Raw genomic sequence first — 15,578 nt, 5'->3', positions numbered from 1 at the left:
TAGGAATTAAAGATGATAACTGAGAAAGTATATTGCAAAATTGGATTAATAACTTCATATTATCAGTGTTAAAACCTACACAGCAGTTAGAAATGTTAAAACTATGTATAATTGTGATGTTCTATTACCTCTTAATATTTAATGACGTATCCCCGACATTCTTTCAAAATTTGATGTCATTTTTAAAAAATAATATAGACCAAGCCATGGGTCCCTGCCATAATTATTGATTCTCTACACAAGACACTGGAATGGGACTTCCAGAGTTTGAAACCCAAACACCTTCTGCAATAATAAAAATATTGGAGTCCTTGAATGAATTATCAGACTGTATGATTCAAGCTTTTCTTACTCACAGGAGTGTGAATATAGTCAATAAATTGGAGACATTAAAACTTAATAAGTTGTACAGGTGGTTCAGAATGGAGCTACAAAGGAGTTGTACTATACAAGTGGCTTGAGATTACAATGCAGCCAGTGAGGTCATCAGGTCTTTAATAAACCACATCAAAAGAAGAGCCAAATACAACAACATGATAAATGGGGGTTGGGGAAGGGTAGTGATTAGAGCTTCATAAATCGTCTACTTTGCACATTCATGGTGTAGGCTTCTCCCCATTTTGTTGACATCCATTATCCAATAAATCATCTCAATTCAATTTTCTTTTGTTTACTCACAGGATGTGGGCATCACTGGCTAAGACAGCAATTATTGCCCATCCCAAATTGCCTAGAGGGCAAGGGTCTACGTTGCTGTAGGTCTGGAGTCACACGTAGACCAGATGACAGTTTCCTTCCCAAAAGGACATTAGCGAAATGAGATGGGTTTTCCTAACAATTAGCAATGGATTCATGGTCACAATTAGATTCTTAATTCCAGATATTTATTGAATTCAAGTTTACCATCTGCCGTGGCTGGATTTGAACTCAGGTCCCGGAACAATAGCTGAGTTTCTGAATTTATAGTTTAGCAATAAAACCACCAGTCCATTGCCTTCCAATTTTCTGAAACAGTCCTGATTCATTAAAACCTTATAAGTTCAAGCATGTACCAGACAAGATATTCAACATATTGATAGAAAAGGGCGAAACAAAAGCTGCAAGTGTGCATTTGACAAGGAAACAGTTTCTCGTGCTTTTGGAAGTTGTTTATTTGTCACAAACCAAAGGATTCTTCACCATAAAAAGATGAAGAATATTTTGAAAGAGAAAGATGTGAAACATGGTTGGACAGCCTACATTGAACTGCAGTGTAGGTCTAAAGACAGTCATCTCTGAAAATCTGACAGTTATTTGTGAATGTAACAATGTGGCTATGGTTGACATCATGGTCCAGTTCAAAGAGAGCAATGTATCGTTGGACAGATGATGGACTCAAAAAATCATGAAGCATTAACATCGTAAATCACTGATTATTGAATTGACAAAAAGCAGCAACATTGAGTTGTTCATAATCCAGGGTAAATGGTTTGACCTAAATGATATCTTGTTGAATTTCTTACAGATGACAAACTGTAGCACTTCTATCAGCCAGATTATAAACTTAGCCATGTTACTATCTTTGAACATTTTAAAAATTGTTATGGACATTTAACTGTTGATTTTATCTCTTCCTTAGTAATGAACATGGTTTACTACAATTTTATTTTAGAGAATTTAGATTTTACATTATTTTGTCACAAGATTTTTGTTAATAAAATTCTTAGTTTATCCATGTTAAATCTATGCCGATTTAGATTTAGTAATAGATCATCCCACTTCGCGGAAAAAAAATCTTGGTATAATTCTCAGCTCTTCACAGTTTTCTTTTCATCTCTGCTCTTTTATTACACTGAATATGACACCAAAGCCAACCTGGAAGAGCCATGTTAATATGCAAATAATGTATCTGTAACTACTTCTAATTTATTTTATAGTGTATACCAATAGCACCATTAAGTGCTGTCCTCTTTGCTGCTTATCATGTTCAGCTGCGTGGAGGATGTGGATGTGAGCATCACTGGTTGGTCTGACTAATTTGCCCTTGAGATTGTACTGGTGAGTCATCTTCTTGAAATTCTGCTATTCTTTTGGGATAAGGACAGCCACAGTGCCATTAGAAAGAAGATTTTGATCCAGTGACAGTGAAGGAATGACAATATAGTTCCTAGTCAAGATGGCATGTGGCTGGGTGGGGAACTTGCAGGTGACTGAGTTCCCTTGCCTTGTATTTCAAGGTTTAGAGGCCATGGTAATGTCAAAGGAGCTTTTGTGAGTCGCCACAGTGCATCTTGTATATGGATGGAGGGAGTGAATGTTGAAGGTCGTGAATGGGGCACCAAGCAAGCAAGTTTCTTCTTTAAATAAAATCCCCACACTGTGGAAACAGGCCCTTCAGCCCAACAAGTCCACGCTGACCCTTGGAATATCCCACCCAGACCCATCCCCCGATATCCCATCTAATCTACACATTCCTGGACACTATGGGCATATAGCATGGCCAATCCACCTAACCTGCGCATCTTTGGACTGTGGGAGGAAACCCAAACAGAGACAGGGAGACTATGTAAACTCCACAGAGACAGTTGCCAGAGGGTGGAATTGAACCCGGGTCCCTGGTGTTGTGAGCCAGCAGTGCTAACCACTGAGCCACTGTGCTGAACAATATTCATGATCTAGGCAAGTGCAGACTATTCTATCACACCTCTGACTTGTGCTTTATACATAGTTGACAGGATACCCGGTTGTCAGGAGGTGAGTTACCTGCAGAATTATGAGCCCCTGACCTACTCTTGTAACCATAGTACGTGTATGGCTCTCCAATTCAGTTTCTCGTCAATAATAATCCCCAAGATGTTGACCCTGGAGGTTACAGTGATGGTAACGATATTAAATGCTAAGGGGATGTGGATAAATCCTCCACTGCTGAAGATAGTCATTGCTTGATTGTTGTATGGCAAAAATATTACTTGTCACTTATCAACCCAAAGCCTGATGGCAGATTAGTTTTATGTCATGACTGACCTCACAATCCTACCTACTGTGCATTCAAACTTGCAAATATATGCAATAAGGACAGAAGTAGGTCATTCGGGCCATCAAACCTGCTTTGCCAGTCAATCAGATCGGGACTGATCTCTTCATATTTTGAATTTCCATGGACCCCAGATAACCTTGATTCTGCTTCTGTCTTGAAAATATTCAATGACCCTGTGTTCGCCATCTTCTGAGGTTGTGGAGAAATTCCAAAGTCATTCAAACTTCTGAGAGAAAACAATTTGCCTCATATCTGTCCCGAAATGCGACCATCCAACTTCAAACAGTATTGTCTAGTTCTGAACTCAGCCACAAGAGGAAACATTCTTTTCACACTCACCTTGTCAATTCTCTTCAAGTTCTTATATCCTTCAGTGAATTATTCAACTCTTTCAAAGAATCAATGAAGTCACACCTCACTATCTTTGTGAGAGACATGAATTGTGCTGTTTCCAAGATGTCATCTGCTCAGTTCAGAACAATATGTGTGTGAGAATTCCACTGAAACTGTTTGGGATCCCTAATACCAGCCACTGCACCCTAAAAATTGGTTTTATCAAACCCAATTTCTCTCCTAATACCTTTCTAATATACTGTTAAACTGAAGATCTGTTCAAATTCAAAAGTCTCATTTCCCTATTGGTGAATACCAAGAAGTTGCTCCGAATAATCTTCATCCCTTAAACAAAGCGTGTTATCGATCAAATTTACTCCTATTGGGATTTTGCTATGCACACATGAGATACTATTTTTGCCTTTGCAACAACAGTGATTGCACTTTGAGGCTAATTTGTTTTTTTTTATTTTCACATAGGCATCACTGAATAAACTACATTTGTTGCTCATCCCTAATTAAGTTTGAAAAGGTTGTAGAGGTTAGAGCTGTTCAGAAGATGTCGAGGATGCTGGATTAACATACATATTACCTCCCTTTTTAAATATAGCTTAGAAAAAATACGTTATCCCAATTAGGGAGCTTCAATGTAATATCTCAAGAAACAAACTCAAACTTAATATTTTGCCATTCCCCCAGCCAGCTCGAAGTACAGCACACTCAATAAATTCTCTTTTCCAAATGATGTCTGCAGTGGTATAATTATATTGCTATCATTCCTTGAAAGAAAGAATGGACTCACATCTACACTGGAATCTCTCAAGGCGACGGAGGGTGTAAAGTACTGTGTTAATGAATTACTTTTCATCAAGCAGTCACCATTGCCTCAAGTTTTCTGTGTTACTGTCGAGAACAAAATTGGATCTGAGAGGATCTGTCCAAGGGTAGTACAAATTGAAGACAGCTGATTCCTGAAATTCACATTAGCAATCCAGCACTGTACCTTCCCGTATTCAGAGTGTGTAAATGTGTTCATCAAATAGATATATTACTTATCACTTGTGGAATAGACAGTCTCAAATCATTATGTTGGTAATTGGAATTCATAGCCCACCTCTTTCTTCAATCGAGGAGCTTCTCCTGTAGTTATTGGGGTGGCTAGAGATTATTTAACTCAGTAAAGCATATCTTATTACTCCAACTATCACTCAGATCATCACAGCCAGAAGAGACCGCATTCCCACATGCACTTTCATTCAGTTCTGCACTCTTCACCCAAGTTCCAACCTCACTCGTGTATTCCCTTGATTTCCTGCCACTGAGCATTTTACACCTTTTGCTATAGTCTTCCATCCCTTAAATTTCCCTAGTTTCCACCCCCGCTTCTCTCCTCCTCCCTGTAGTCTAACTATCCAAATCTCTATCCGTCCACTGCTTTGGCCTTTCTCACAAACAGCCTCCACTACAATTGTGGTTGAACAGTGTTGTACGCTTTTTTTTGACTTCTCATATATAATGGACACTTCAATTGTCCTTTCCATTGTAATCTATGTGAAGAGGTCTATTGGGATTTGCATCTTAAAATGCCATGCTTTTCTGGTGTCACACATCATATTTTAAAAAAGAGATCACACAGTGTGGAGCTGGAGGAACAGGAAAGTTGACGATTCGGATTGGGACCCTTCTTCATTTTCTGAAGAAGGGTCCTGACCCGAAACATCAACTTCCCTGTTCCTTTGATGCTGCCTGGCCTGCTGTGTTCCTCCAGCTCCACAGTGTGGTATCGCTGATTCCAGCATTGGCAGTTCTTACTATCTCACATTTTAATAGATTGCTTATTAATACTCCAGTCTGGAATGCTAGAATAATTTGGGAGGGTTTTGCATATATTTGAGGTTGTAAGTTTCAACCTTTGAGCGGTGCTGTGGATTAGTTTCACCACCATTAAGTCTGACCCTCTACCCACTTTGAGATTTATGGTAACTGGCAAAAGGAGCAATGGAGGCATATATGAAGAGAAACTTTTTATCATGTACTGAGTGGTCAAAATTTGGATAGAACTGACTGACAGCGTGATGGAGGCAGGTTCCAAAGACACTTCAGAGGCGATTGGATTATTACCAGAAAAAGTAGTAAGTGCGGGATTATAAGGAGAAGGGAGCACAGTGATTGTAAGTGAAATACTCATTTGGAAACTCAGTACAAATACACCAGATTGAATGGCCTGAGAGAGACAGAGAGATAGTGGGAGCTGCTGATGCTGGAGAATCGGAGATAACAAGGTGTAGAGCTGGATGAAATCAGCAGGCCAAGCAGCATCAGAGGAGCAGAAAGGCTGACATTTTAGGTCTAGGCCCTTCTTTTTTCTGAAGAAGGACCCAGACCCGAAACATCAGCTTTCCTGCTACTCTGATGGTCTTTGGCCTGCTGTGTTCATCCAGCTCCACACACCCTATTATCTCAGATTGAATGGCCTTCTTTTTGCAATCATTTTGTGATCTTATGTTGGATTGTGATTGTGATATGACTGCCCAGTAGATCTCAGTTGGATAACGATTTCAGAAACATTGAAACTAGAAGCAGAAGTCGGCCATTCAGTCCTTTGAGCCTGCTCCACATTCCATAGCATCATAGATGATCATCCTACTCAGTCTCCTGTTCCCACTTTTGCTCAACACTCTTTGATCCCTTTAGCCCTAAGAGCTATATCTAACTCCTTCTTCACAAACATTCAATGTTTTAACCCCAACTGTTTTCTGAGGCAGGGCAGGGAATTCCTCAGGGTGGCCATTCTCTGGATGAAGAAATTTCTCCTCATCTCAGTCAGAAATTTTCTAGCCAGTATCCTGAGACTATGATCCCAGGTTCTGAACTCCCAGTCAATGAAAACATCCTTCTTGTGTTTACACTGTCCAATCCTGTTAGAAATTTGTGGGTTTCTATGAGATCCCCTTCATTCTTCAAAACTCCAGTGAATATATTCCTAACCAATCCAGTGCCTGTTTTTACTTTAGTCCTGCCATCCCAGGAATCGGTCTAGTTTAGCTTTCTTTTTCGTTGTTTTTGTATTTTCTTCTTTTCAAGTTATATTTGAAGACATATTTGTTTTACTCTTTTCCCTCATTCCAGATCTCTTCTGTAGCTGATATTTTGTTGCCTGTCCTTATAGTTTCTCTTGTCTTCTCAATTCTCACTCATGCTCCTTAAGACTGCCTGGCCATTCCTAGTAATTGATTCTGACCCAGAGCTGCACTCCCCTGCCTGGATTTTGGCCAGATGGTTTGGCAGCCCATTGCAGCTTGTACATGCTCCTTGTAGCTTCGATTTGAAAAAAATATTAACAAGTTTCATCGCTGGAAGATCTAGTCCTACTGTCAGTACCAATGAAGCTAAACCTGGAACTCTTGAACCTGTATAAAACCACCACTAGTCCATGCAAAATAGAGCCAAAAGCAAAGCAACACAATGTAAAAATGTACAGTGATGTGAATGGAAATTCTTCTCTCAATCCAAAGTCAGGTCAGCTTTATAAGCACTCATATCATGAAGATTGATAGATTTTAAATTAGTATGTTAAGGGTTAGTGAACCCAGCCTGGTAATTAGGATGAAGATACAGTTTAGCCATGATCAAAATAAATGGCAGAACTCACCCAAGGTATTGAATGATGTCCTCCTGTTCTCATGATTATATCAGGCACCATCATCACATTGAGGAGACCCTCCATCATGTTGTATGATACTATGACCGTACTAAAGAGACAGGGCGTCCATAAAGTGCTGTGGCCCAACAGACACATAACCTTTACTTAAACATAATCTGCAACCTCATGACCTGGCATATCTCACCACTCTAGAGGTGGCCGATTAAACAACTCACTGGAGGAGGATGCTCCACAAATATCTCCATCCTCAATGATGGGAGACATCAACACATCAATGCAAAAGACAAGGTTGAAGCACCTGCAACTATTTTCATCCAGAAGTGCTAAGTAGATGATCAAACTCAGCCTCCTTCAGAGATCCCCAGCAGCACAGATATCAGTCTTCAGTCAATTCAATTCACTCCACATGATATCAAGAAAGAGTTGGAGACACTGGATAGTGCACAGACTATAAGCACTGACAACATTCTGACCATAGTACTACAGACTTAGGCTCCAGAACTTACCATTGCCCTAGCCAAGCTCTTCCACAACAGTTACATCATGGGAATCTATCCAACAAGGTGGAAAATTGCCCAGGTATGCCCTGTAAGGAAAACCCAGGAAAAATCCAACCCAGCCAATTACCATCCCATCAGTCTACTCGCAATTATCAGTAAAGTGATGGAAGGTGTCATTAACAGTGCTATCAAGCAGCAACTGGTCAGCAATAACTTGCTCAGTGATGCCCAGTTTGGGTTCCACCAGAACTACTCAGCTCCCCACCTCAGTACAGCCTCAATTCAAACACAGCCAAAACAGCTGAATTCCAGAGGTGAGGTGAGAGTGACAGTCCTTAACCTCATAGAACATAGAACATTGCAGTACAGGAATGGGTCCTTCAGTACTCAATGTTGTGCTGAACATGACGCCAAATTAAACTAATCCCTTCTGCCTGCCGTTGATCCGTATCCCTCCATTCCTTGCATATTTGTGTGCTTATCTAAAAGTCCCTTAAATGCCTCACTGTATGTGCCTCCACCACACCTGGCAGCGCATTCTAGACTCATACCACTCTCTGTGTAAAAAACATGCCCCTCATGTCTCCTTTGAACTTTCCTCCTTTCACCTTAAATGTATACCCCTATACTTTCCTGGAATAACCCTATTTCCCTCCTTCAACAGAGGCTACTCGCCAGGCCTCCAAGATCTCTCCAGTAGTGAGTATGAGATATTGTATATAAGTCTCTTAAACCCATTTACAAGTACTCTATATTTACGAATACTGCACTCTCATTCATTCATAACACCTTTACAACTCACTAGCCAGCGCACAATGTTTACTTTACTACATTTCATTCATTCATTCTTAAAACTACGTTTATGTAGTCTATATTACAAGACAGAGTAAATTAAAACATCCTTTCCAACCCATTACTGTTTCTTTACACCTTCAATCCTTCTCGGCCCCATGCTGCAAGCAGTGTTTAGACCTGTTTCTATATCAAAGGCTACCCCTGAAAAAGTGTTAATATTGTCACCTCTTCAGAACAATGCCATTCCTGCCGTCGTGTCTCCATGACTCACCCAAAGCTACGGAAAGCTTACAATACTTACCACCCCCTTAGCAACTGTCCCTTGGACTTGAATAGGTTGCAGAACTTCAGACAGGTTTTCTCTGTTAGCATGTTAGCTGTTCAATACATATTAAATAGGACCACTGCGCGCCCCCCCCTTTAAGAAGGTTACTATCAAAACAATGCTTCCATCAAGCTGCTTGAATGAATGAGGAAAGAACTGTCGAACTGATAAGAGTAAATAAAATCTCACAACCCAGCTGTGGTAATTAGCTTAATATCCATACTTTTATTAAGTATAAACATAATTTCCAACTTATTTAGATCGTACAAGTCTAGTATTTTTGTGAACATTTACTAATTTAAAGGACAAAAGGGCTAACACCTTGTAATTGTGCAAGCAGACCAGACAGAAACTCTAATCCAGTCAGGAGTAATAGCTAGCATTTAGCAAATGTTTACCTGGACAGGACAGATGTCATGCAAACATCTGTGTACAATATATACAATTATGTAACACCATTGTGCTAAGTTTAATGTATGTAAGAACTGTGTATAAATAGGCTACCGTACAAACTTTTTCTTGGGATTCCATTGCTACATCAAGCTGTGCTACTGTGGATGCTGAATAAAAAAGCTATTTTCACCACTCACCAATTTCAGCTGATGTTTGAACATGATCCCACAATAGCGAGGATACAAAGACATTGGTCAAGGCCCCAGCCACCTCTTCTCTTTCCCCTGTCAATACCCTGGGGTAGATACCATCAGGCCCTGGGGCTTACTCACCCTCATGCTCTTCAAGAGATCCAACACTACTTCTTCCTTGACCTCAAAATGCTCTAGTATATTAGCATGATCCACACAAATCTCACTATCCTTCATATCCTTCTCCTGGGTGAATACTGATGCAAAGTACACATTTAAAATCTCACTCATATCCTCTTCCTCCAAGTACAAGTTCTCTCTTTTATCCTTGAGTGGTCCTACCTTCTCCCTTGTTATCCTCTTGTTTTTAATATATGTTTAGAATGCCTTGGGATTCTCTTAACCATACTTGCCAAGGATATTTCATGACCCCTCTTGCTCTCCTAATTCCCTGCTTCAGTACTTGCATGCTTTCCTTATATTCCTCATGTAACCTGTCCAATTTTAGCTTCCTAAACCTTACATGTACTTCTTCTTTCCTTTTGACTAAATTCACAACCTCCCTCATTATCCAAGGGTCCATTACCTTGCCATCCTTGTCCGCCCTCCTGCTGGAACATGCCAGTTTTGAATTCTCATCAGCAGGTCTTTAAATAGTTTCGACATGTCAAAAGTGGGCTTGTCCAAGAACAGCCCGTCCCAGTTAACACTCCCTAGCACCCACCTAATACTGATCTAATTTGCTGTCCCCTAATTTAGTACCTTCCCACAAGGTCCTGATTTATCCTTGTTCATAGCTAGCTTAAAACTTAATGAGTTGTGATCACTGTTTCCAAAACGCTCTCCCACTAAAAAGTCAGTCACGTAGCCAGGCTCATTAGCCAATACAATGTGCAGTATGACTCCTTCTCTAGTTGGACTATCCATATACTGTTTCAAGAAACCCTCTTAGATACACTTAACAAATTCTGCCCCATCTATTTCTCGTGCTGTAGGGAGTCCCAGTCAATATTGGGGAAGTTAAAGTCACCCACTATGACAACACTGTTTTTATTGCACCTTTCCATAATCTGCCTACATATTTGTTTCTCAATCTCCTGGTGGCTGTTGGCGGGAAGGGGTTTGCTAATGCCAATAAGAGAAAATTTAACCATTGCCCTTTGACATTCAATTATATATCCATTGCTGAATTCTCTACTATCAACATCTTGGAGATTATTATTAATGGGAAACTCATCTGGACTCGCCTGAGAAATACTGTGGATACAAGAGCAGGTCAAAGGCTAGCAATTCTGCAGTGAGTAAATCACTTCCTCTTTCCCCAAAGCCTGTCCAAAATCCACAAAGCACAAGTCAGGATTATGATGGACACTCCACACTTGCCTAGATACATGCAGCTTCAACAACACGCAAGATGGTAGTCTGCTTGATTGGGACAATGTCACAAACATTCACTCTCTCCATCATTAAAAGTGAATAGCAGCGGTGTGTACCACCAACAAGCTGCACTATAGAAATTCACCAAAGCTACTTAGACAACATCTTTCAAACCTACAATTATTACCAGCCAGAAAGATAAGGGTAGTAGATGCATGTAGACCAATACAAGCTGCAAGTTCCACTCTAAGCCACTTGCAGGCCTAATTTGGAAACATATCGCCTCTTTAATTCATTCGGGGCTGTGGGTATCACTGGCTGAGCCAGCATTTATTGCCCTTGCCTTCGCGAAGTTGGGGGTGAGCTGCCTCTATTTGTTTTATTTAGACCCAAAATGTCATTAGGAAGGCAGTTCCAGGGTTTTGGCCCCAATGACACCTAAGGAACTGTGATATATTCCCAAGTCAGGATTCATTTAGTTCAAGAAAGCAGCTCACTCTCACCTTCTCAATGGCAATTGGAGACGGGCAATAATTGTTGGCCCAGCTTCTGATCACCACAGCCCATGAACAATTAAAAAATAAGATTGGCATGGATCTTGGCTTAAGGTCAGGCAAAAGCTTTACTGTAGACTAAGAAATCATGTGCTTAAAGATAAATTCTCAGGAGCAGTTTATTTTCTTTCTGATGCAACAAACCTTGCACAAATTCAAGATCCTGTAATAGTTTCCATTTGTAGCTGAGAGAAAATGTTAATTTGGGCTTTGCTTCTGTCTTCTTAACATATTCATTTCCAAATCTGACATGCTTTCAAAAGAAAGGTTATTGTTTCAAACTATGTTGAAGTTATTTTGGGATGCTTGAGGCACCAAGGTTTCAGTAAATTTAACAGAATCAATTTGGTCAACATATGATAGAATCACATTACAAAATATCCCAAGTGTGGCTGTTGCAATAATTTGCACTTAAAGGGAAAAAATCTGAGTGTAAGACTTTGAGTAGCCAGTCAATTTCATGCCAGGACTATTAACATATATCCAAAATACTAAATGTGCTTCCTGTGAGTTACAGGGCATAACCTGTATATTTTTAACCCGACTTTGCCTGCTCCAAGTTAGAACTTGAAGGAAGCACAATCATTCTTTTAGGAAAACTGATTCTGCAACATAAACAATGGTTATTGAAAGAGGTGTAAAGATTGTCAGCATAAATATTTTAAGGGATCCAGCATTCCCATGGAAATAAAGATGAGTCATGATGGTGTTCAAGTCCAAAGGAAACTCCATTGGGAAAGGGGGAGCTAAAAGCATTTTCAGTCTTATTGTTATTTCACCGTCACTGAGCAGTGTCAACTTATGCGAGTCATTCACTCGAGAGGTGACGGCCTAGTGGTATTATGGCCGGACTGTCACTACAGAGACCTGCCTGGGGACCCAGGCTTGAATCCTGCCATGGTGGATGGTAGAATTTGAATTCAATAAAAACAATCTGGAATTAAGAATCCAATGAAGACAATGAATGCACTGTTGATTGTCAGAAAAATGCATCTGTGTCACTAATGTCCTTTAGGGAAGAAAACTTCCATCCTCACCTGGTCTGGCCTACATGAGACTCCAGACGCACAGCAATGTGGTTGACTCTGAACTGCTCTCTGGGCAAGTAGGGATGTGCAATAAATGCTGCCCAGCCAGCAATCACATTAATCAATAAAATAATCCACATGAGTAGGACTGGTCTCCCTGCTATAGGAAGGATGTTGTGAAACTTGAAAGGGTTCAGAAAAGATTTACAATGATGTTGCCAGGGTGGAAGGGTTTGTGCTATAGAGAGAGGGTGAACAGGCTGGGACTATTTTCCCCAGAGCGTCAGAGGCTGAGGGGTGACCTTATAGAGGTTTATAAAATATGGCAATGTGTTTTCCCCAGAGGTGGGGGTAGTCCAAAACTAGAGGGCATAGGTTTAAGGTGAAAAGGGAAACATATAAAAGGGACCTAAGGGGCAACTTTTTCTTGCAGAGAGTGGTACATCTATGGAATGAACTGCCAGGGAAAGTGGTGGAGGCTGGTTCAATTACAACTATTAAAAGGCATCTAGATAGAGGTATGAATATGAAGGATATGTGCCAAATGCAGGCAAATGGGACTAGAATAATTTAGGATATTAGTCAGCATGGACAAGTTGAATCAAAGGGTCTGTGTCCATGCTTTACATCTCTATAACTATGACTCTCCAACTGTCAACAGCAGAGACAAGTTAAAAATGGCCCTCAAATCAAGGATATTATCCACCATTTGTCTTAACCATTTTCAATTATGTCAACTGGGTGGCACGGTGGCTCAGTGGTTAGCACTGTAGCCTCACAGCGCCAGAGACCTGGGTTCAATTCCAGCCTCGGGCGACTGTCTATGCGGAGTTTGCACATTGTCCCTGTGTCTGTGTGGGTTTCCTCCCACAGTCCAAAGATGTGCAGGTTAGGTGGATTGGCCATGCTAAATTGCTCATAGTGTTCAGGGAGATGTAGATAAGGGGGATGGGTCTGGATGGGATGTTCTGAGGTTTGGTGCGGACTTGTTGGGCCGAAGGGCCTGTTTCCACCCTGTAGGGATTCTATGAACTCTAAAATGAATTAAATTGAGTAAAACTCTAGAACTTGGTGGGAGAGTTAGGAGTAATGGCCAGATTCCTAATAAAGATTAAATTCTCATAATTAGCCTGAGTGGAATGTGGATCTAAATTCACTGCACCACAATGACCGATAATCACACAGCTAAAGGCCAATAAATGTCTGATCCTCAGCAGGTAGTTCATGGTAGTAATAAGAACTACAGTGATAATTGTACTATTGAAGGTATGAACATGCAGATGGATGGTATAACATTAAGTGAATAGTTATTTAAATGTATCTCAGGAGTAATGGGAATTGTGTGAAGTCAGGAGATAGACATGTGCAATGTTTCACTCTGGATAAGTCTCTTGCTGATATCAACAACAATGGGCAATTGAGCATTTGCACTAATCCTGAAGGGGGCATATACACACTTCCAGTTAGTACATCATGATGTGGAATGTTTGTGTGCTTTTGAAGTGGGGCTCAGCAGCAGAGATTCAGGGCCTGGGAGGAGGGAACAGTGGGGGATAGAGAGAATTGGGTAGTGAGATTAATTTGGAGAGGGAGAGAGGATCAGGGAGAGTGAGGATCTGGTGGAGGAAGAGAATTGGTGGGGAAAGAGCCACCCCCTCATCTTGTGTCTCAACCATTCCCCCTGTCCTGGGTCCCAGACCCCACCCCCAAGATCCCAGGCCACGTCCTCCAAAACTACTTAAATGGGGTTGCAAAGTGTAAGGCAATGCTTTCCCTGGTGGTAGCAAATGCAGCCTAAACCTATTCCATGTTAATACTCATTCCCCCTTTCACCAACTGGCTTTCTGGATTATAACTCATAACAATGAAAACATGTTTCTAAATGCAAGCTGGAAAACAAAACTGTGTTTTGGGAGAGCAATAAATGAATACACTTACCAGTGAAGTTCACAGCTCGAATATACCGCAGCAACTCTTTACCATCCACAGAGCTCATTGTGGGACAGAGACCAACATAACCAGGGCACAGTTCTTTATGCATATTGTGTAATGCGTGTGCCATTGAGTACACAGCATCGATGACAAACTGCACTTTTCCTTCCTGCTCATACGATGAATCCCTTCCAATTCTTTCCAATCCTATAAATAAAATGAACGGATTTGGCGTTAAAGAATCTTTGTTTAAAAAATACTTTATCAGTGCTCAATGAATGCAGAGTTGCTTATGGTATTCAATAATTCAAGCTGAGCTTGATGCTTCACTTCAAACAGCTTCTCTCCATTGCTGCCTCATTCCAGCAGATCATTGTTCATTTTCCTTCACCTTACCACAAAAGAAATGCTACTCACTCTCCTTTTATCATTGATATTCCAAATACAAGCAACATCCTCAATACCTCAGGAACTAGTAGCTCAAGTCAGTATTTAAGTAGGACAGTGTTCAGCTGGTGCTGCACTGTGCTTCCATGTATGTCGGGCATTAACGAGAAATTACTACATTTAACATCTAACTGAACAGAATTGCGAGTTGGCAGAATATTTCTGTACAAAAAGATTAGTTTCAATATTACGTGTGAAAAATGTTTATTGGTCAGTTTCATCATGTTAAAAGGCTTTAAAATTTCTATACATGAAACCGCAAACAGGCAACTGCAATATGCTACAACAGCTGGTTTGCCAAATGTTGCTAATTCCATGGTGAAATAGATTATCTAATGGAAACAGAGAGTGTGCCTACACATTGCTGATCACCTATAAGAAATCTTACAGTTTCTCTAAAGATTGGCACAATGTACCACAGAGACCCTACGTCAACACCATCAGCTGTGACTGAGGAGGTGCAAAACAAGCTAGGCAAATTTTTTGCACACTTCAGCGAGGAGTAACTTAATATCAGGCATACAGAAGATAACTTAAAATGCTCTGAACCAGATCCAAATTTTCTATTCAGCATTGTTCTTACAAATACTCACTTCAACACAACGTTGGGATGAGCAATCAAATTTCAGCCTCAGTTCATAAATAATAAATGCTAATGATTTGGGAGGCTGAATGTTGGAAGTTCTGTATTTTTGAAGAACATTCAATAATGCAAAAGCTGGTGAAGTCCATGTTAACAATCATCAGAAGTGATAAAGGGCCTCTGATTCAGAGAGTTTCCTGTCATTGACACCACTGGCTTACAATGGCTGATTATAACGCGTTTCTTACTTCATTCAATGGAAATTCAATGATTTTCCTAATACTATGAGAATCACTTTTCGTCTATTTCTAGGGAGACAAAACTATATGCCATGTAATTCTTGGAATTCAGAAGGCTACTGATGCCAAATCACTGAATGTAGTCATGAAAGAGATGGAAATATACTTTTAGATTTTTACATTTTAAAGGCATCAAATAAT

At 40.4% G+C, this 15,578-nt stretch overlaps 1 protein-coding gene across 7 annotated transcripts in view; it reads right to left on the bottom strand.

Moving 5' to 3' along the window:
• Positions 1-15,578, bottom strand: part of LOC125461078 (metabotropic glutamate receptor 8) — a 384,941-nt gene that overhangs the window by 93,656 nt on the left and 275,707 nt on the right. For all 7 annotated transcript variants that reach the window (XM_048549441.2, XM_048549440.2, XM_048549442.2 and 4 more), the window contains one exon: positions 14,115-14,315. In XM_048549441.2, coding sequence (XP_048405398.1) covers positions 14,115-14,315 — 201 coding nt within the window. The remainder of the gene's footprint in view (positions 1-14,114; positions 14,316-15,578) is intronic.

The sequence above is a fragment of the Stegostoma tigrinum genome, chromosome 18, assembly GCF_030684315.1.
Source record: "Stegostoma tigrinum isolate sSteTig4 chromosome 18, sSteTig4.hap1, whole genome shotgun sequence".
NCBI lineage: Eukaryota > Metazoa > Chordata > Chondrichthyes > Orectolobiformes > Stegostomatidae > Stegostoma > Stegostoma tigrinum.
This window is presented reverse-complemented; position numbering and strand designations above follow the sequence as displayed.